The 22,374-nt window shown below is 39.2% G+C and overlaps 1 protein-coding gene across 1 annotated transcript in view; it reads left to right on the top strand.

Annotated features, from left to right (window-relative positions):
- kcnk10 (potassium two pore domain channel subfamily K member 10) overlaps positions 1-20,936 on the top strand; it is a 33,363-nt gene extending 12,427 nt beyond the window's left edge. The window contains exons 4-7 of the mRNA XM_033027366.1: positions 1,737-1,897; positions 5,464-5,650; positions 11,861-12,003; positions 18,409-20,936. Coding sequence (XP_032883257.1) covers positions 1,737-1,897; positions 5,464-5,650; positions 11,861-12,003; positions 18,409-19,014 — 1,097 coding nt within the window. The 3' untranslated portion in view covers positions 19,015-20,936. The remainder of the gene's footprint in view (positions 1-1,736; positions 1,898-5,463; positions 5,651-11,860; positions 12,004-18,408) is intronic.
- Positions 20,937-22,374: the final 1,438 nt, after the last annotated feature.

The following is a 22,374-nucleotide window of genomic DNA, read 5'->3' as shown; positions in this document are numbered from 1 at the left end:
TTTTGCATGGAAGATTACAAATGATCAATCTCTCAGCATTCATAACGTACAAGAGTTTTCTGTTTGCTGCTCACTGAAATAACGTTTCCAATTTCATATGAGTCCTATGAGCTCTTTCATAGTGACAAACTATATTCGAACACCTCCGCTCAGTCCGCAATAACCTACCTGAACTCCCGGTGGCTCAGCACTTCAACTCCCCCTCCCATTCCCAATCCGACCTCTCCGTCCTGGGTCTCCTCCATTGCCAGAGTGAGCAACACCAGAAATTGGAGGAACAGCACCTCATATTCCGCCTGGGTAGCTTGCGTCCGGATGGTATTAACATTGAATTCTCCCAATTTGGCTAGCCCTTGCTGTCTCCTCCCCTTCCTTAACCCTCGAGCTGTCTCCTCCCATCCTCCCATCCCCCCGCCCTCGGGCTTCTATTCCTCCCTTTTTCCTTCCTTCTATCCCCCCACCCCCCATCAGTCTGAAGAAGGGTTTCGGCCCGAAACGTCACCTATTTCCTTCGCTCCATAGATGCTGCTGCACCCGCTGAGTTTCTCCAGCATTTTTGTGTACCCTGGAACATTACATTGATTGTTTTTGCATAAATTATATTTCATTTTTAATCAAAGAAAAAAAAAATCAAAACTAAAACATTCGTATTGTATCCTACATGATCTTAGAATTTTGATGAAATGTTTTTTATAGAGAGTGTTGTGTTATTAGAAGATCTATTGCATACACTCAGGTTAACTAAGAGATGGCTATACCAGTATGTACTAACATTTTAAAAGGAAAGCTTTATGCCACAGAGGACATTTACTGTTATCATTATACAAAATATAATTTGCAAATTAAATCATTTTTTTAATGTGTAATTTGCTGTTGAGAATTAGATTTGCTAATTAATTAAAGATATGGCAAATATGTTAGGTCTAATTAGTATAATATGTCATCATTGGTGACACAAACTTTACAATGTTTGTGTATTAAAAACAGCATTTGCACAATTAATAATAAGAAACTGTTGATGCTGACTTTATTAAATAAAGTAAAACTTGCAGAATAACATTTTCCCTTATGCACAGTATATTTCATTTTTCACTTCTGAATTATTTCTTAACAGGTTAGACATATTTGGCAGGGATACAAGTCATTCAGGTTTCAACATGTTATTGAAAACTGAATGCTGATTTTTGGGTTGATATGATTCCCCATCAGCTTGCTAATTCAGGGCTTACAGGTAAAACAACAGCACTTGCATTTTTTACATAATATTCTACAATCTGTTTCCTCTTTCTTTGCACGACCTGTTACACTCATGTAAGATTTATTGTAACCATGTATAGGATTTTTTACCTGCAGAGCACACAAAACAAAGATTTTACTGTATTTCTGTACACATGACAATAATAAACTATTCCAGTATCAAGTGGAGGGCATTACTGCAATTTAACATAAGGACTGAACTAGATGCTTAACTGATGAACGCTCTTTTTTAACTTCCTAATGTAAGGAATAAGTATCTAGAAATAAATGAAAGGCCAAGGCTTAATTAGGTCTAATCAGGTTGTTGGTTACTGGATTTGAACCTAGTTGCCACATCTATGCTGTATCTTTTGCATGTCTTTAGAACTGTTTGATGATCTAATGTATGAATTTGTAGCAACCATTTATTAATCAGCAACAGCAACCAAGCTTGTTTATATTGTTTAATCCCCAAAATATGTTCTTATTTATTTTAATAGGCTATGGGAATATTGCACCCAGTACTGAAGGAGGAAAAATATTCTGCATCTTATATGCATTATTTGGCATTCCACTTTTCGGCTTTCTGTTAGCAGGGATTGGGGATCAATTAGGCACAATCTTCGGTAAAAGTATTGCAAGAGTGGAGAAAGTATTCAGAGTAAGTTGACAGTATTTATTATTTTAATCTATTGTTTTATACTACTGAAATGAATCTCAGCTATTGCACATTGATATATTACTAATACAATTGCATAGATGACCAGAACAAAATTGGTGCATCACCAAAGTTGTCAAATAAAATTACTTAAAGAGTATGTTTTAAAAACAAGTTCTTTAATACAATACAATACAATACAATTCAATTTATTGTCATTTTGACCCCTTGAGGTCCAAACGAAATGTCGTTTCTGCAGCCATACATTACAAACAAATAGACCCAAGACACAACATAATTTACATAAACATCCATCACATTGCTGTGATGGAAGGCCAAAAAAACTTATCTCTCCACTGCACTCTCCCCCCCGATGTCAGAGTCAAAGTCAAAGCCCCCGGCGGGCGATGGCGAATTGTCCCGCGGCCATTAAAGCCACGCCGGGTGATGCAGGGTCGCGCACCGGATCTTGATGTTAGAGCCCCCGGCGCGCGCTCGCAGTCCCGCAGCCATTCCAAGCCGCGCGGGGCGGTGCTGTAAGGCCCCGCTCAGGTGTTCTTCAACCCCGCAACTCGGGCGGGAGAAGTCGCCGTTGCGGAAGCCCTGAAAAGCGGTCTCCCTCCAGAACCCGCGGGCTCCCGGTGCCGCCCGCCAAACCCGCAGTTGCAGCGTCCGAATCTCCGGGGGTCGGGTCGCAGCAGCGTCCACCACAGCTCCACCCACTCTGGACTCGGCCAGCTCCGCGACGGTGAGGTGAGTAGTCGGCACCACAGCCCCCGGTCTTCCTGTTGGAGGCCGCTCCTCGTTGCAGCCCCAACGACAACGGAGACCCGACAAAGAAAAGGTCGGGTCTCCCGTGCAGGGAGAGATTTAAAAGTTACCCCCACACCACCCCCACCCCCCACACACATACCCCAACAAAAATAACAAAAACTACATAAAAACATAAGACATAAAATAATAAAAACGCAGACGGACTGCAGAGGCCGCTGCTGACGAAAGTCGCGCCGCCCATAAGCGGCTTTTACAGGCAAAGCAAATTATAACTTTGATATTCTGGCTTTATATTTCATGAAATATCACACACCAGTTTCTCAGCAGTTCTTCCAGATGATCAATTGCCATCCAAAGGATTCTAAATACATAATCCAGCATTTAATGAGGTGAAAATTACTTTGTCCCCTGAATACTGTTCCTGTTCTGGCTACCTGATTCAATGCTGCATAGCAGAGTAAAGTGCATCTCTTTGCAAAATTAACCTTTACACACTGCATGTCAGCCAATGGTAAAGATAAGCAGTTGGTATGGTAAGATCTGAGATGGATATATGGGAAATTATATTAGTATACATCATTTCCAAGAGAATACAAAGTGATTTCAAGATCAGTGGAATGCCGTTGTCCAATCTGACAGCCTTGGGCGCCCCCGTGTCCACAATCAATGTCGCATACAACATCGCATACAACAGGTTTGCCTTCCTCAGGGTAAACCTATGGAAAACAACTGGCCCGGACGTGTTGTCATAATCTGGAGCAGGGAATGGTTAGGGTAGTCCTATTACCTCAGATGCTATCATCCCCGGGAGCCTTGATCAACAGCAATTTGCCTAATGTTGCAACAGATTCACAGCTTGGTATTCAACTACTACAGTCAAGACCACAATAATTGTGAAAGCAGCTCTCCCTCTCCCATATCGATTCCATGTACACTTCACGCTGCCTCGGGAAAGCAGCCAACATAATCAAGGACCACTCACAAACCGGTCATTCCCTTTTCTCCTCTCTCCCATCGGGCAGAAGATGCAAACGTTTGAAAGCACCAGATTAAGGAATAGCCTCGTCTCCACTGACTCTTGAATGGATGCCTCACATCAAGTCAAGATAAGTTCAGTTGATTGACGTGCATAAGTATGATTACGTACAGGTACAATGGAAATCTTGCTCGCAGCAGCATACAGGCACATAGACAGACAACATGCAAAAATATAAATTATATATAAATCGTACACATTTTACAAGACAGTGAAAAGAGGAAGACTTGCATCTTTCAAAGTACCTAAATGTGACCCTTGCACTATTTTTTATCTGCACTTTCTCTGAAGCAATATTCTGCACGTTGTTTATTTTCTCATTTGCACTACTTGATTACTCATGTATGCTACAGTTTGGCTGGGTAATACACAAAATATAGTCTGTCACTGTATCTTGGTACACGTGGCAATAATAAACCAATACCAAAGCAATATTTTTACTTCTTTATTCATGCTTTGGTCATCCTTGGTCCAATTCAAAATACTCCCATCCTCAGGCTAATGATTTTTTCTTTCAACTTGTTTTTAACATTTTCTTCAATCTAACATTATCTGTAATCGCTTTCAATGGATGATTGGACCACTATTGTACTTTTGTTCTTTAGAAGAAATGCATGATTGTTGCAAATCAGCTATTATCTATTTAAATGCTACTCACTGAATTCTTACTGTCACGTTCTTCAATGTAGTCATCTGATCTACCACAACTAACTTGCCCCCAGACCATTATAACTGGGTTTATTTAGATTAAACATACTGTTTTCAGATTAAACCTTTGAAGTAAATATAAAATTGTATCATAATTGACACTTTTAATAACTATCCACTTCTTGGTCACCAGATCTAAAATAGTAATATGGGCCGTCCTGGTTTATTTTGCCTTTTGATTTTCCCTTCAACCTTCAATAATATTTTTTTGTTCCCCCCCAAGAAGTTGTATAAGCGGTTCAAAGTAGCTGTAAAAGAAATTGATTTTCTTTTGACGTGGTCCGGAGATTTAAAAAATCGACATGAAATTATTTTGGATCAAATAGGGTATCTCTTTCTGCTGGCTAATTTACAAATAGACTGTTACCAATAAAACCTAATTGTTCAGGAAATAATACTCATGAATCTATTTTTAAAATAGCACTAAGTTTTGTGCTTACAAGATTAAGGATAATAACCACCTTGGCAACCACCCCTCAAAAACACGTCCAACAACACTATTTCCAAAAGTAATCATTTATGATCTCTCTTTTGCCAAATTGTTGTCAATTGAGGTGAAGTCATATAGTTTTTACATTGCATATTAGTGTAAAATCAACCAAGTATCGTTTGGAGGTAATTATAAGAATATTTATGAAGATCAGCCAAATATAAATCTATAATCTCCTCATTTATGTGAGTAACCAACTTTGTTTTAACAGCAGCGGTTGCTCATATATAAATGAGAAAGATAATTTTATTCTGAAGGTTTGATTTAGTTCCCAGAAGTTAAAGGACTTCCAATCTAGCTATGCTCAATTAGCCATGCCCAACTCCAATCTCACAAATAATTGGCACTGCCCTCTAATTTCCATTATTTGTCCTCCATGTGTGCATTTCTCCAAATGGTCTATTTTATCCAAGAATTTTACATTACTGTAATTGTGACTATTCATTTATATTTGTTTCTCTCATAACTAATTTTAGCTTTCAATATGAAACATTTGCATTAATTCAATTTATGCCATCAGTTTTAAATGTGAACCTTAATTATTTTATCCTTTTTTTCCAGAAAAAGCAAGTGAGTCAAACTAAAATTCGAGTCATCTCCACAATCCTTTTTATTTTAGCGGGTTGTCTTGTTTTTGTGACTATTCCAGCAATTATTTTCAAACACATCGAAAGATGGACAACGCTGGATTCCATCTATTTTGTTGTTATCACTTTGACGACAGTGGGATTTGGTGACTACGTAGCAGGTAAACTGTTTATTGCCTTAAGATCATTACTGGTTCAAATGTATTGCTTGAAAAAATATCACTGTCATTGTTTGGTTTATAGGTTTATGTAAAGTGTTCAGGGATCAACTTTGCATTTGTATACAAATTATTAGATCGAAACACTTGGTATGACCAGAATGAGCAAACAAAATTCTAAGCTATTCCAGTTAAAAAGTAGGCAAGCCAGTGATTACAATATAATGATGTTCTGAGATGAAGCTTGGCTGGCAGGTCATAGCAATATCTGTTTAATTGGTCTGGCAATGGAAACCGCCTGTAGCGTAAATCTTCATAATAGTTCTGTTCTAGCTCTGTCGCAATTTAGAAGGATGCTTAATATATATAAAGAAAATAAATATTATGATTTCATGCTTTGAATTAAAATAATCTGTAATGGTATAAAAAACCCAATGCATCCCAGATTTCTCAGGATCTACTTAAAGAACAATTCTACACTCTCTGGTGTGTGATGAAATTTTAATTGTTGTAAAATTTGATTAATTTGTGTCTTCAAAACTGCGATAAACCTTTATATTATAGGTAAATTGAAAGGTCTGATGATTGGGAAAGAACATTGAATAGAGACTAATGATCATACTTAGAGCAGATTCAAGGGGCAAAGTGGCTATTGACTCTGCTATTTCTTATGTTCTTAAGTTCATATGTTTATGATTATAGATATATTTAACTGCCAGCTTGTACAGGGCACTGCCTCTATCTGCTGAAATTGTATTAAAAAAATAGGAAACATTAATTGACAAAACCTTAGTATTAGATTTAACATGAAACAGTGCAATCAGGCCACATATCTGAACATCAGTCTGAAGAAGGGTTTCGGCCCGAAACGTTGCCTATTTCCTTCGCTCCATAGATGCTGCTGCACCCGCTGAGTTTCTCCAGCATTTTTGTGTACCTTCAATTTTCCAGCATCTGCAGTTCCTTCTTAAACACATATCTGAACATAATTGATTCAGAAATGATCCATAGTCACAAGTCATGGAATGTGATTGTGTAAAGATCAAGAGGAAATTCCATCCTTTAGTGAGTCTAAGGAGCACTTGGTAAGATATTCAACTCTGAATACAAAAGCAGAGCAGGACACATCTGCCTGGCTTTATTGAGAATCACAGAGTGACACAGCATGAAAACAGGTCCTTCGGCCCTACTCGTCCATACCGACCAAGATGCCCCATCTAAGCTAGTCCCATTTGACTATGTTCAGCCCATATCCCTCGCAATCTTTTCCAGCCATCTACCTGTCCAAATGTCTTTTAAATACTGTTATTGTATCGAATAAATTATATATAGAGAGCTGGCCACAAGGCACATAAATTATTGATTTTATTGCAACATAAACAGGCCTTAAGTTATTTCTATTCAGATGAGTAATGTTGGATTAGAATCAATATTATGGAGTCGCACACCGTGGAAATCTATGTCGACCATCAAACGACTGTACACAATAATCTGATTTACATGCCCTTGGTTCATAGCCTACTGGCCTTGGTATATTCAGATGCTTATTAAATATTGTGAGAGTCTCTGCCTCCCAATTATCAGTACTAAATTCTGTTTGCCTTTGCCCAACTAACCAACTGATAAATATAATCTGTAGCCTTGTTAGCAACGCTATCAATCTGCAAATTTACCCAAACTTCCTGCAATGGCACCTAAGCATCTAACTCTTTAATGCATATTATAAACAACAAAAGTCCCAGCACAAATCCCTTTGGTACATGACTGGTCACAGACTTCCAATCACAATACCAGCCCACCAAAATCATCTTCTGTTTCCTATCATCTAGCCAGCTGTGCATCCAATTTGACAACATGCCTAAGATCCCATGAGCTCTCATTTTTTGGACCAGACTTCAATGTGGGCTACGTCATAGGCCAGTAAGTCCTAATCTAACATTACTTTACATCCTGGCAACATGTGTCCTCTGACCTTTCTGACTGATAGTAACACTTGATACATTTAAATATGACGTCAATTACCATGACATCCCTCCCTTATCAAACAAAAAGGATATCCGCATCACCATACTGTAAAAACATTCCAACGTCATTTAGGATATGGCATTCGCTACATCGATAACATTTCATTTTCATATGTCAATACATCTCATAGTCCTTGTATCTCTTGGGTGATCTCTGTCATTTTGGTCTGACCACTACCTCCATCTCCTTCCAATCTTTGCGTTCTGCTTGGTCAATTCTCATCCTCTTCTCTAGAGGTTGGTTCTGCTGTTCCACTATCCCATCCTCGTCACCAATGTCAGATCCTCGCGTGGATCTGAATGTAATAAACACCCTTCAAGGACACTGAACATAAACGCTTTGTGTTATTCATCCGCCATTCCTTTACATCCTGGCAACATGTGTCCTCTGACCTTTCTGATCCATAATAACATGTGGTACATTTAAATATGACATCAGTTACCATGACAGTGACATTTAGAAACAAGAACTTTCTTTGTGTATTAACTAGCATCTGCAGTTTTTTGTTTCTACATCTCCAACAGTGAATGCTGTGCTGACTCTCTCTGTTTAATTCCTACCTTTCCAAGATTAAAATAAAACTGGCCCTCAGAATTTTTCCACTAGTCACCCTGACACTGACTTTGGACTCTCTACCTAATTTTTATCTGACTTATTTCAGCTGCCCCTCTTCAATAAAGGTACTAAATTTGCTGCCTTCCAGCAAATCACTAATGGCTTGTGCTGAAACAAGGAACTGCAGATGCTGGTTTACACAAAAGGACACCAAGTGCTGGAGTAGCTCAGCGGGTCAGATAGCATCTCTGGAGAATATGGATAGGTGACATTTTGGGTTGGGTGTTACATAGAGTTGTTACATTCATGTATATGGCAACAGTTTAAAAAAAAGCAGTGTTTGTACATTGATAAAGATTGAGAAAAAGGCAACAGAAATTGACTTTGAATTAAAAAATTTCAATTCAAAAGTTTAATCAGAGTGACAGTCAGACTGGTCAGAGAACTAGAAGAGATGGAAAGCAAGGGTTACTTGAAGTTAAATGTCATTGAAGCAGAATGAATATTCTCTAAATTCAAGTATCCCTTGTTTTCCCTCTCTCTTCATCCCTCCCCCTTCCTAGTTCTCCAACCAGTTTGTCTCCCTGATTAAATTTATCTCTGTATGCTTCGTTGCACCTCCTAACATGAGCTAATAATGATCTATTCTACATTTTCCTTGTGCCATTTCCTTGCACCTTTGATGTCTCATTTTCACACTTTGCCCTGCCTTATCTCTGTGTCTCCCCTGATTCTGTCTGAAGAAGGGTCTCGAGCTGAAACATCACCCACTCCTTCTATCAGAGTGCTGCCAGTCCCGATGAGCGACTCCAGCATTTTGTGTCTATCTGGTGTAAACCAGCATCTGCAGTTCCTTCCTATCCATTTACTTTAGTCACCTATCATAAGCCCTTGTTCACAATTCCTGGTGTAAGTCAGCAATATTGACTGATGTAAAAGTATGGTTTTGTATTTAAAACGGTAGTAGATTACTTTCTTGTTATCACAATGCAAATAGCCGAAAGATATCAAAAGGCACAACGCCCAAATGATAGACAATAGACAATAGGTGCCGGAGTAGGCCATTCGGCTCTTCGAGCCAGCACCGCCATTCAATGTGATCATGGCTGATCATCCCCAATCAGTACCCCGTTCCTGCCTTCTCCCCATATCCCCTGACTCTGCTATTTTTAAGAGCCCTATCTAGCTCTCTCTTGAAAGCATCCAGAGAACCTGCCTCCAACGCCCTCTGAGGCAGAGAATTCCACAGACTCACCACTCTCTGTGAGAAAAAATGTTTCCTCGTCTCCGTTCTAAATGGCTTACTCCTTATTCTTAAACTGTGGCCCCTGGTTTCGGACTCCCCCAACATTGGGAACATGTTTCCTGCCTCTAGCGTGTCCAAACACTTAACAATCTTATATGTTTCAATGAGATTCCCTCTCATCCTTCTAAACTCCAGAGTGTACTCCAGATGAGATTTTAATAAAAGCTTGAAAGAGTGTGCTGAATAGGACAAATAACAAAATCTGATCCATAAGCTGTAAATGGATCAACTGTGTTCAATGAGGGCACAAAGTTGTAATTCCAAATTAATCTTCTGGTAAATTAAACTTCTTAACACTGAATCATCTGGTATTGTGACCATGAAGGTGACATTGGCGACTGAGTTGTCAGAAATTTTATTTACTGGTTGGAATTAGATAAAGCCAACTGTACTATCTGTCAAGATTGCTGAGCCAAGATAGCAAAACACCTCAACAGAATTGGAAATGACCAAGGTTTCCATTGAGTACACATTTATTATTGTGAGAATGGGATTGGTGATTTGTTAGCAGGTTAGTTTAGTTTAGAGATACAGCATGGAAACAGGCCCTATGATCCACATCGATCAGCAATCACCCATTCACACTAGTTCTATGTTATCCCATTTTCTCAGGGTATTTACAGAGGCCAATTAACTACAAACCCTCACATCTTTGGGATGTTAGAGGAAACTGGAGCATCCCAGAGGTCCCTGTGATCACATGGGTTTTCTCCAAGTGCTTCGGTTTCCTCTCACACTCCAAAGATGTACAGGTTTGTAGGTTAATTGGCTTCTATAAATTATACGTTGTCCCTATTATGTAGGATAGTGCTAATGTACTGGGTGATCGCTGGTCAGCATGGACTCGGTGGGCCAAAGGGCATGTTTCCAAGCTGTATCTCTAAAGTTAAAATTAACAAACACAAAATTATGTTTCTGAACATCACCTAGCTAATTTGAAATCTGGAAATAGGGGGGTGGAGTAATAATGAAGCAAACATGGCATGTGAATGTAGTTGACAAATTATGCTGACAAAGTCAGAACACTCAGTAATTCCAGTGCTTCTCAAACCCAATGCAATATTGATGTACGATCAATAAGTGCAGAAAGACATGTATTCAAACAGCACCTTTCACGATTTTTATTTTTGTCATGCACTCACGGTTGTAATGTAAGAAATAAAACAGCCATTTATAGTTCAGCAGTTTCCACAAACAACCATAAACTCAAAGAATATATAATTTGAGACAAAAAGAAAAATGCTGGAAAGGCTCAGCAGGTCAGGCAGCATCTGTGGCAGCCTGAATCCTTTCCACAGATGCTATTTGACGTACCAATGTGGGTCGCAAGGCCTGTTCCTGTGCTGTACTGCTCCATGTTCTATGTATTGAGTACCCTAGAAGGCAGTGGAATGTGAGGAATTTATTGCATTTAAACAAAGATCAATGAATTTCTGTAAATGAAAGGATTCAAGGGATGTAGAGGTAGGGCAGGAAAAAGGAGTTTGAGGTAGAATATCAGCCATGATCTGGTTAAATGCCAGAGTCGGCTTGAAGGGCTGAATGGTCTACTTCTGCACCAGTTGCTTATGTTCTAACACCACATCTTAAAATGAAATGAACAACTGTTTGTATTGTATTCCTGTCCACACTGACTGAAATACGGAAACAAGGTACTGCCAATGCTGGTTAACGCACGAAAAGGACACACAGTTCTGGAGTAACGCAGCAAGTGTTACTCCAGCGCTCCTGAGTTACTCCAGCATGTTTGGTCCTTCTGATAGAAGTACATTTGTGTAATCAAAGCATTGCTGATTGCGACACATCAGATTTTTTTACCCCCCATTGATTTCTAATTTGAAAAAGTAATTTTAGCTTTTTGATTCCAATTTGATGCAGGCCAGATTCAAACAACCAAAAATCTAAATCAAGGTCACTATTTTTAAAGTTGATTGTGCTTATTTTTGTGTTGATGTGAACTTTAAATGTTTAATTGGCCATCCATGACCAGTAATGATTTAAAGGGATATGGGCCAAATAGAGGCAGGTGAGACTAGAACACATGGGGCATCTTGGTTGGTGAATGCAAGTTCGGCCAAGGGGCCAGTTTTCATGCCATTTCACTTTATGACTATGATTCTATGACTCCCTACCTCTAATGTTTCTGGCTGTGCTGATGATGAATCCAGTGCAACTGGAATTCAGTGTGTTACAACTGTAACAGATTTCCTCAGGTGATGGAGGTTGGAGACAGCTAATGAGAAACTTGATCATCATTATTCGATTTAGAAAGAAGCAGCGGAAAGTTGAGTTACGTGCACTGAGCTCTGTTTAATTCATTTCTGCAGGTGGAAACGTATCTATTCATTATCGAGAATGGTATAAACCACTGGTGTGGTTCTGGATCTTGGTGGGCCTGGCTTACTTTGCTGCTGTCCTCAGCATGATTGGAGACTGGCTACGTGCAATTTCCAAGAAAACAAAGGAGGAGGTAAGATGCTATTTTTACTCCTTAAACATCAACCCACTAAATAATTTGTAGGAGTTTGGGGGATGTCGTGGAATAGATTAACATTGTATCCCAGGTGTTGTAGCCCAAATGTGGTACAGGTACTGTTTCATCAGGAGAAATGCCAAGATAGGCAGGCCCATCATTGTAAACCACTTTACCTTTAATCATCATGAGCTGGAGATTCTCAGCAGTCAGGGGAAATGCTGCATTTCTTCAAGGAAGCTTTGTGGACATTCCACAATCTGTTCTTCTCTCTGGCTAGTCAGATCTTCTTCTTATCGAGTCCACACACAAGATTAGAAGTTGTTCAGCAAGAGCTGAACACACTTCTCGGCATCTGCACAATGGTGTCTGTCTTGCGCTTCTTGTGCGTCTTGTGCGTGGTGGTGGAAAGATTGGTTGAAACAGGGCCGGGACGTGAACGCTCTTTCCTTGACCCCGGCTAGTCAGATGACGGGTATCAGGACAGGTTGTCCGTGTTGGGGTTCTAATGTCAAGAATGAGAACGATATAGCTGGGTCTTAGAAAGTAAGATATTTCCCTGGAAGAGGACATTGAACATTGGTTTGCTTATTCTTCATTGAATTTGAAGCATTTTACAGAAATAGCTGAATGGTGCTTGTTGTAGTTAGGCCAGCTGGAAGGAATGTACAAGAGGGCAGGTGTATGAGTACATGATCACATTGCCTGGTATATGAGTACAGTAAAACAAACACTTTGTTAGTTCACACAGAGAGGGAGGCTGGACAGTCTGGAAACAGGTCAGGCAGCATCTGTGGAAAGAGAGAAAAAGTTAACATTTCAGATGGTAGACCTTTCATTCGAACCTGGCCTATGTTTCTGTTTCCACTGTCGCTGCCTGACCTGCTGAGTGGATCCAGCATTTTCTATTTCTGTTTTTCAACATGAATTTATATTTTTATTTTTGACTTATTCTGAATACTGGAAGTTCAGATTTTGGGTAAGGAATGTATGATATGTTCTCAGATAGGACAATGTGTGGGTTTACACAGTAAAAACAAATCTGTTCAGTGGTATGCGTATCGTCCATTAGATAATCTTCCAGATAGTTAGAGACTTACTAGTGTCCCCTAACAGTACCCCATGTCCTGGCCCCTCCTTGCTTCAATCTATTTCTGTGGCCGTGTGATCATCAGCCTTTTAATGAGCGACTTTATTGAAGTAACACTCCGCCTTTTTCCCCAAAGTAGCGTACTCTAAAACTAGCAGGTATAGTTTTGAGATGTGGGGGAGAAATTTAAGAAGGACTTCAGGGGCAACGTTTTCACTCTGTGGGTGGTCCATATCTGGGATGAGCTGCCAGAAGAAACTGCAGAAGCAGTTACAATTAAAGACATTTGGAAAGATGCATGGATAGGAAGGATTTAGAGGGATATGGGCCTAATGCAGCCAAATGGGACTAGCCCAGAATGTCAATTTGGATGGCATGAACAAAGTTGGGCTGAAGCGCCTGTTTTCATACTGTATAGCTCTGTGATTCTATAACAACGATTCTGTTCAGAGATATTCATATCATAGAAACTATGAGGTGGATAAAAGATTCATGGATGATTTCATGATACAGACTAGACATTGACTGTATAAATTATTTGAATAGCTAAAACCAGGTATTCTTTCCATTCACATATTAGTTGATTTGTGGAAACTGATTATCTACAGATCCATTGTCCCAAGCTAGATACTCGGGAAAATGACACCCATAATGCCCTCCACCTGCTCTGGTTTCCAATGAATAAGCAAATAGTTATCCATGATAAAAATACTAGCAGTCATTTGTATTAGATGCTTATATAATTTTTATGTGAAAGATGCCACTCGTAATCACCAAGTGATCTGCCATTACAGAACCACTGACACTTTTACAGCTAGCTGAGGTGTGTTCCTATTTGTTGTATTTATTTACAAAGCATTTCACAACACAATGTCCCTGCAGTTAAGTGGAGGTAGTAAAGTTCAATTTTATTTGACTTAATGAAAGAGGTGAGTTGTGTCTATAAACATGGCTCTTGGGTATTGATGGATAAACTTACTGTTGCTGAGGAAGATCTTGAACCCTTACAAAACTTGTAAAACACAGAGATTAAAGTTTGGCAGTTTTATCATAAAGGCAGAAGTACACAGGATGATGCAAGAAGTCAAATGTCATTGTAGTTAAATGCTTAATGCCAAGAATAATAAATCTACAGCAAATTTTCAACTTGTTTTTATCTGAATCTTTACTTTTATTCAGATTTAAATTATTATTTGTGTAGGCAAGGTGCATTGGACAAAGGTTCATAAAAATTATGAATCAAAAATAGAATTTGTTGCCTTTATTGATCACAAGATTCAATACAGGAAGCATCTGAATTTGACGTACCTGTCATCACTAAGGCTCCACAACTCCAGCAGAGTGTTGTGAAATCAGGTTTAATACTAGGTTACAAACTCAGTGAAAGAAATCTAAAGGTTCCACAAACATTAATGAGTACTATTTTCCATAACAGTTCAAAAACAACCTATTTCACAATTCACCTGCCTTACTAGATCCCACAGGTAAGGCAGGTGCATTAAAATCTTCACTCTAAGGGATGCACTAGACTGAAATGAAGACAGGGTGTCTCTGTGTAGTACCTGGGGAGCTGACACAGCAATGAGGAATTTTCTTTAAAAAGCATTAATTGGCTTGCACCATTGTTATTTGTGTTTGAATCCCAAAGAAAACTTTTGAAATATCGAAGTTCAGTGTCAGAGGAATTAAAGATAATTTTTAATTAAAAAAAAAATCCATATCATATTGGCCTACGCTTTCCTGTTTGTGCCCAATCCAGTACTCATTATAGACACAAAGTGTTGGAGTAAATCAGCGGGTCGGGCAACATCTCTGGAGAAAAAGGATGGGTGATGTTTTGGGTCGGGATCCTTCTTCAGACTGAAAGTAGGAGGTGGGGAGGGGGGAAGTGAAGAGCTGGTCTTTTTACACCTCCAGCTCTTCATTTTCCCAACCCCCCCCACCCCACTATTTTCAGTCTGAAGAAGGATCCCGACCTGAAACGTCACCCATTCTCCAGAGATGCTGCCTGATCCGCTGAGTTAATCCAAGAGTTTGTGTCCATCTTCGGTAAAAAACAGCATCTGCAGTTACTTGTTTCCCCAGTGCTCATTATCCATGTTCCCCATTATCCTACACTAAACTGGTTCAGATCTGGAACACTAATGTCACCACTCACCAACCTAGGGCTGAACAGTGTGGATCTGAGCAGAGGCAGAGCCACAAATGCCAGCATGGGACATTTGTGCCAGACTCGAAATAGAAAGATCTTTAGAAATGAGCAGTAGAGTGCGATAATTCAATAGCTTTTAAAAGAAGCTGGCACAAATATAATAGTCAGAGTGGTACCTTTTAGATTTCTAGGAAACTGGCAATGTCCAGAATCACCTCAAACAAAGGTTGTCACATCAGACAGAACATATTGCTTTCAATACAACACGGGTGTTTTCTTTATTTATTCCCTTTTTGAGCTATGGACATTACTGACAAAGCCATCAATTACTGTTCAACCATAATTGCCTTTGAGAAGGTAATGGTGGGTTAACTACATGAACCACTTGAGTCATTGTGGTAAAGATATTCCCACAGAACTGTTCACTATGGAATTCCAGGATTTAGAGGAAGTGACAGTAAAGGAATAGTGATATATTCCCTAGTCCAGATGGCATGCAGCTTGGAGGGAAACGTAAAGATGGTGGTCTTCATATACACCCATTGCTTTTGTCTTTCTTTGTGGTGGATTTGTGAAAGGTGCCTTTCGAGTGGTTTGGGCAAGTAACTACAATTCATTTGTAGATGGCATATCCTGATGCATTGGTGATGGAGGAAATGAATGCTTAGTGTGGCAACCAAGCAGGCAATTTTGTCCTGGGTGGTGTCGAGCTTCTTGAGTGTTGTTGTTGCTTCCCTCATCCAGGCAAGTGGAACGTATTGCATCATGCTCCAGAGTTTTGCCTTCTAGATAGTGGAAAGGATTTGAAGCTTCAACCTAGATTACTTGCTCCAATCTTTCACATTTGACTACAACTGACAACCTCTATGGCAGCATGCTAATATTAATCAAGGCTAGCATTGCACCTGCACTCGGTGTTACGGTAAGGGTTGCAGCCAGAGCGCTCTGGAGACCTTAGTGTAATCTTTACATTAATTATTGTTAATATTTCCCAGTCTTAGAATGCTTTCTAATTTGGTGACAAGTGCAATGAATGGATTTGGTAGTTAATGTTCCCAGTTAACATCTATAGATATGTAGGAAGGAACTGCAGATGCTGGTTTACACCCAAGATAGAGACAAAATGCTGGAATAACTCTGGGTCAGGTGGCATCTCTGGAGATAAGGAATAGGTAATGTTTCGGGTTGAGCCCCTTCTTCAGACACTGTCTATCATCTATAGTTGTTGTGGTTTAAGCTGTAGAACATCCGTATCTTTTTCAGTCTTTCCTTCCTTCTGGAATCTTTTAAAAACTTTGCTCTGGTATTTCATCGTCAGATTTTGATTTGCATTCATAGAGTCATGGGGTCACGCAGTTCAGAAACAGGAACTTCTGCTGATCATATCTAATATTTTGCCCATCAACACATCTCAATTAACTACATTAGGTCCCTATCCTTCTATGCCTTGATTATTTAATAGTCTGATAATGCTGAATAGTGATTGTATCTGATTCCACCACTACCTCAGGCAGCATGTTCCAGATATCAACAACTCTTTGGGTAAACAAACTTACCCCTGAGATCACTTGAAAATTCCTTCCTCTCACATTTAGCCCACGCCCTCTTCTTTTTAATTCCCTTACCATGGGAAAATTATTTTGACCATCTGTCTTATAAAAGCCTCTCATAATCTTATATTTCTCTTTCAGGTCATGCTTCAACCTCCTTTGCTTCGTAGTAAATGAGCCCAGTCTATCCAATCTCTCTCCATACCTAAAGTCCTCCAATCCATAGTGAATCTTCTCTGCACTCACTCCATCTCATCCTCCCTATGGTGTAACAATCAGAACTGCACACAGTAGTCCAAGTACAACTTAATCCGTGCTTTATAAAGTTATAACTTCCCACTCTTAAATTCTTGTCCTGACCTATGAAGACAAGTATGACCTATCCTTTCTGCACCATTCAATTTACCTGTAGTGCCACTTTCAGGAAAATATAGGCGTGAACCTCAAGGTTTCTCTCAACAAAAATGAAACAAGCTGCCGGAGAAACTCGGTGGGTGAGCAAAGGGATAGTCAACATTTTGGGTCAAGATCCTGCACCAGTCCTGATGCAGGATCTGATCCCAAAATATATCAACCATCTCTTTGCCTCCATAGATGCTGACTGACCCACTGAATTCCCCCCACAGTTTTTTTTTTTTTGCTGCACATCCCAGCATCTGCAGTCTCTTGTGTACCCTCTCTCTCATCAACATTCCTTAAATGTTGTGCCGTTTGCTGGATATGTCTTACCACTGTTTGCATTCCCAAAATGCACCACCTCGCACTTGCCAGAATTAATTCCATTTTCAAATGCTCAGTTAAATTTTCCATCTGATCTTTGTCCTGCTATCGCCTCAGACAACCTTATTCACTTGCCAAAGTACTTCCAATTTATATGTCATCTGCTAACTTACTTATCATACATTCTCATCCAAGTCATTCATATATCACAGAAAAACATGATCCAAAGCTAGTCCCTACAATACACCATTGGTCACAGACTTCCAAGCAGAAAAATATCTCCACCATTATCTTCTGTCTCCTATTACCAAGCCAATTTGGATCCAAATCACCAGGTTTACTTGGATGTCCTGTGTTCTAACCTTCTGGACTGGCCTACTATGCAGGACCTTGTTGAATGCCTCGTTAAAGTCCATGTAGATAACATCTGCAAACTGAACTTTTATCAGCCTCCTTCATTGCTCCTCGAAACTCAATCAAATTAGTGAGAGGAAATTTCCTCAACCCAAAGCTAAGCTTTCTGTCCCATATCATATCCTATCTTTCCAAATATATCCGTTAGAATTTCCCTATCAATCACATAATGCTCACTGGCCTTTGGTTGCTGGCATATCCTTTGCTGCTCTTCTTAACCAAAGGAACAATGATTCTGGGGGGAAATAAAATTCTGGCACGAAGGGAACCTTTCGTACTGCTGAAAATTTGTGGTGTTGCAGATATAACTTAAGCAAAGATGCCTTCACAGAGCTTTTCACTGTGCCTTGGTACACGTGACAATTATAAACCTAAACCTTTGTTTAGCACCATTGTTAATCTTGTATGTACTGTATTACTTTGCAATATTGATGAATTTTGTGCAGTAATAAATACCGATTTGTGTGTGGTTACAGGTTGGTGAAATGAAGGCTCATGCTGCTGAATGGAAAGCAAATGTGACAGCAGAGTTCAGGGAGACACGGAGACGACTAAGTGTGGAGATACACGACAAACTTCAGAGAGCAGCAACCATCCGAAACATGGAGCGAAGGCGGCTTGGCTTGGACCAGCGAGCACATTCCCTGGACATGCTCTCCCCTGAGAAGCGGTTAGCATTTGCAGGTCCGGAGACCGGCCAATTCAAAGCATCATCTCAGGAAAGTATAAATGGCAATGCTAACAATCTACAGCAGAAAGAAACAAGGCAATATGACAAGCACATGCAGGGAGCGTCAGAGGACAACATCATCAATAAATTTGGATCTTCGTCAAGAGGAATCAAGAGATACAAAAATAAAGAACTTAAAAAAGAAATACCAGAGGATGTTAGAAAAATATATGAAACATTTGGGAATTGTGCTCTGGACCAAGAGAAAAAGGATCTTGAAAAAGAGAAAGAAAATAGCCCAGTTGTCCCAGCTATAACTAGTTACGTTCAACACGCAGAAATAGAGGATGATGGTATACCCAATGAAACTAAAAATCCAGAAAATAGGAACTTACTTGAAAAAAAGATTTAAAGTGGTACGGAGAACAATGTAAGAAGTTTGAAGATTTTTAAAATTCCTGACATGTGCCTTATCATTTTCAAAATGTGAGAAGATTATGTTACACATGCATGGTCCACACAACCTGTTGACAGATTTATTGTGCCACTGTGATATAAGGGTTTGACTACCAAATATCAACCATCAGCTGAATTAACCCATTGACACTTTGTGGATGTGTTTTGCGATGGACAATATAAACTTGTGAAAATTTTAAGAGGACCTCGTGCCCATTACCAATGCAGTATACCTTAGGAAAGAAGTGAATGCCTCTGTACGTTGTTATCAGAGATCCCGCTTGATCTCTGTATATGTTTACTACTGAGAGGATTCACCTTTGGAATATTTATTTCCTTTAATTTATTAGAACGGTTCTACAATTTTTAACTAAACATCAGTTTGTGCAAACATCTTGGGCATCTGCTTGGCGTGTGCTGTTTGACCCTTTGAAGATGTTACATTTGTGATAACGGTAAGACTTCTGCAGCAGACCAACACAGCAAAGTTTCATTGTTACAATATCCTTGTGTAATTGCTAAAGACTAAGCACTCAACAAAAAAGTCTGCATGTTATATCTTTGTAATTTAATATGCAATATCTAAGACTGATCTTGACAAATGTTAATTTCTCAGAGCTCTCTTGCCCTGCTGTTACAAAGTTTTCTATATTACTGTAGGTCTACGATATGGTGTTGGGAATAATATTACACAGAGTAATAATTCAGAGAAAGCATGTTGATTATATTGATCTATGGTAATTCTCTTGTCTGTGATTCTTCTGCAATTGATGCAATTCATTGGTATTGGTTCTTGAAAATTAATATCAATAAAATGAAGACAGAGCCTGATAAAGTTAAGCAGGTATTTTTAATCACTGTTTTACTTATTTTTTCCTTTTCTTTTGTATGAAGGCTACACCCTTGATCCAGCCTTCTATCATGGAGGCTGGTAAAACAGGTTAGACATCCTGAAGCTGCTTTGAGTGCAGGTGCTGCAGTTCACAAAGATCAAAAGGATAATCTTCCAGGGTCAGATATTTCTTCTCTGTAGAACTCTGATCTATGGTTGATTAGGAACAGACAGGTAAATTCACAGGATACTTAATATATTTATGTCAGAAATGGTCCAGTCTGAAATCTGCAACCTCAGGAATTTACAAGTGGTTTAAAGATGCAGAAGACAACAACTTTGGAAATGCATGCACCTTGATCTGCAATCTGGTTTAAATTGGGATTCCTAATCACACCAAATTCCAAAGGGTTTTAGCAATTAAACCCCCAATTAAATCTGGAAACTTTCCTAATTGGGCTACTATGTTTGCTATTTATTCCCTTTCACCCTGTCCCTGACATTTCACTGCACATCTCGTATGTGTATGTGACGAATAAACTTGACTTGACACCTCGCCCTGTCTGGCACCACCTGCAATCTAGTGGAACCTATATGGCCCTCATCAATAGGATCCTATGTCTCAAGCTCCGGGTTATCAGCTATCTCTTAATGCAAATATCCCTGAGGTTCTGTACTGACTCAATATTGGATCAATACTAAGAGCTGGCCTTTGGAAATTTATAACTGAGGGGCATCTGGTTGATTTTGTCACAGATCCAACAGACTCGCAGATAAAGTTACGCAAGGCATCTGTTGACGTAGTCAACAAATTTGGAGAGCAAATTGTGGCCATGCATTTAAGCAAAAACAAAATCTCAGAATAGTATATTTTAAACAGTTTGGCATGATGTAAACAAACAGTAAATGAAAGTGCAGATGCTGGCTATCAGAATCAAAACTGAAACATGCTGGGGACACAGAAGATCAGGCAGCATTGAGAAAAAGAAAACCTAGTTAATATTTCAGATCAAAAACCAGATTGGATGAATGTAAGATTATTTACAACTGGTTCATTGAAAATCCAATTTTCATATTTTTTATATTTCTTTCTTTCTGTAAAGTTGTATAATTTTTTAACTAAAGAATTAATAATTTTCAACTGTTTTCTTTCTGTGATTATTTTTTTGCCAGCATTGATGACTGTGTTCCATCCAATTTCATTTCCTGAAGATGAAAAGTAAATAATATTCTAACCTGTTTAAATTTCAAATTTAACTTGCAACTTGAACTCCTCAGGAGAGTAACATTTGTGTTGGTATTGTATCATTGTGTGATATCACTTCAACACTATAGTGCAATGCAATGCTGCTGAGCTATAAATAAACCCCAGGAAATTACAGCTCACACAAGAATTTCCAATGGTGATTTGTCACTTTACATTTAATATTTTCAATTATTTTCCAAAATGGGAGATTGGCACAAGTAATATGTTTCTGACAAAGAGAAGATGAATGATCACTTAAAGAGTATGACAGTATTTTGAATTAAATGATTAAGCACAAAGGTATTATTAATCACAGCTATTTGTCTTTGTTGTCTACAAAACTGGGTTGATTTCTGTGCACCTGTACCATGGCAAATGTTTATCTTTCTCAAATTATTCTCTTATCTTTTCTCAAGTGAAATTCAAACTAATCTTGTACACAAAGTTCCCCTGCTCCCCCAATGAGCACAATCCTACAATCCCTTGCTCCCACAATCCTTCAGCAACATAACCCTCTAAAAGCCTACTCATCCATGAATTAAATCACTTCACTATTAGATGTCATGAACCAAGGCTCAGAAATCTCTTCAGCCTTTCTGTCTCTCTATCTGTGATCCCATGCTTTGACCAAATGTTTAGCTAGCTGTCCTAATATGATTTGCTTCAACACTGTCATTGTTAGATAACCCTCCCTCAAATTGCAGAGGGTTCCTTTTTAGTTCATTGTCACATGTGCCAAGGTACAGTGAAAAGCTTTTCTTCATGTTGCGTACCATCCAGTCAGTGGAAAGACTATACATGATTACAATCAAGCCATCCATAATATAGAGTTAAAGGATAAAGGGAATAACATTTTGTGCCTGATAAAATCCAGTAAAGTCTGATTAAAGACATTCCGAGGTCTCCAATGAGGTAGATGGTAGCTCAGGGTGGCTCTGTTGCTTGATAACAGCTGGGGAGAAACTGTTCCTGAATGTGGAGATGAGCGTTTTCACACTTCTGTCTCTCTTGCTGGATGGGGGAGGGGAAATGGGAGTGCGTGCGGGGTTAGACTTGACAATGATTATGCTGATGGCCTTGCCGAGGCAACTTGGTGTAGATGGGGTCAATGGAAAGAAGGTTGTTTTGTGTGATGGTTTGGGCTGCATTCACAATTCTCTGCAATTTATTGTGGTCTTAGATGGAGCTGATCCAAAATCATGCAGTGATTCATTGTGATAAAATGCTTTCTACGGTGC

Source organism: Amblyraja radiata, chromosome 9 (genome assembly GCF_010909765.2).
Source record: "Amblyraja radiata isolate CabotCenter1 chromosome 9, sAmbRad1.1.pri, whole genome shotgun sequence".
Taxonomy (NCBI): Eukaryota; Metazoa; Chordata; class Chondrichthyes; order Rajiformes; family Rajidae; genus Amblyraja; species Amblyraja radiata.
Note: the sequence above shows the minus strand (reverse complement) of the source record. Positions and strands in the feature narration are given on the sequence as shown.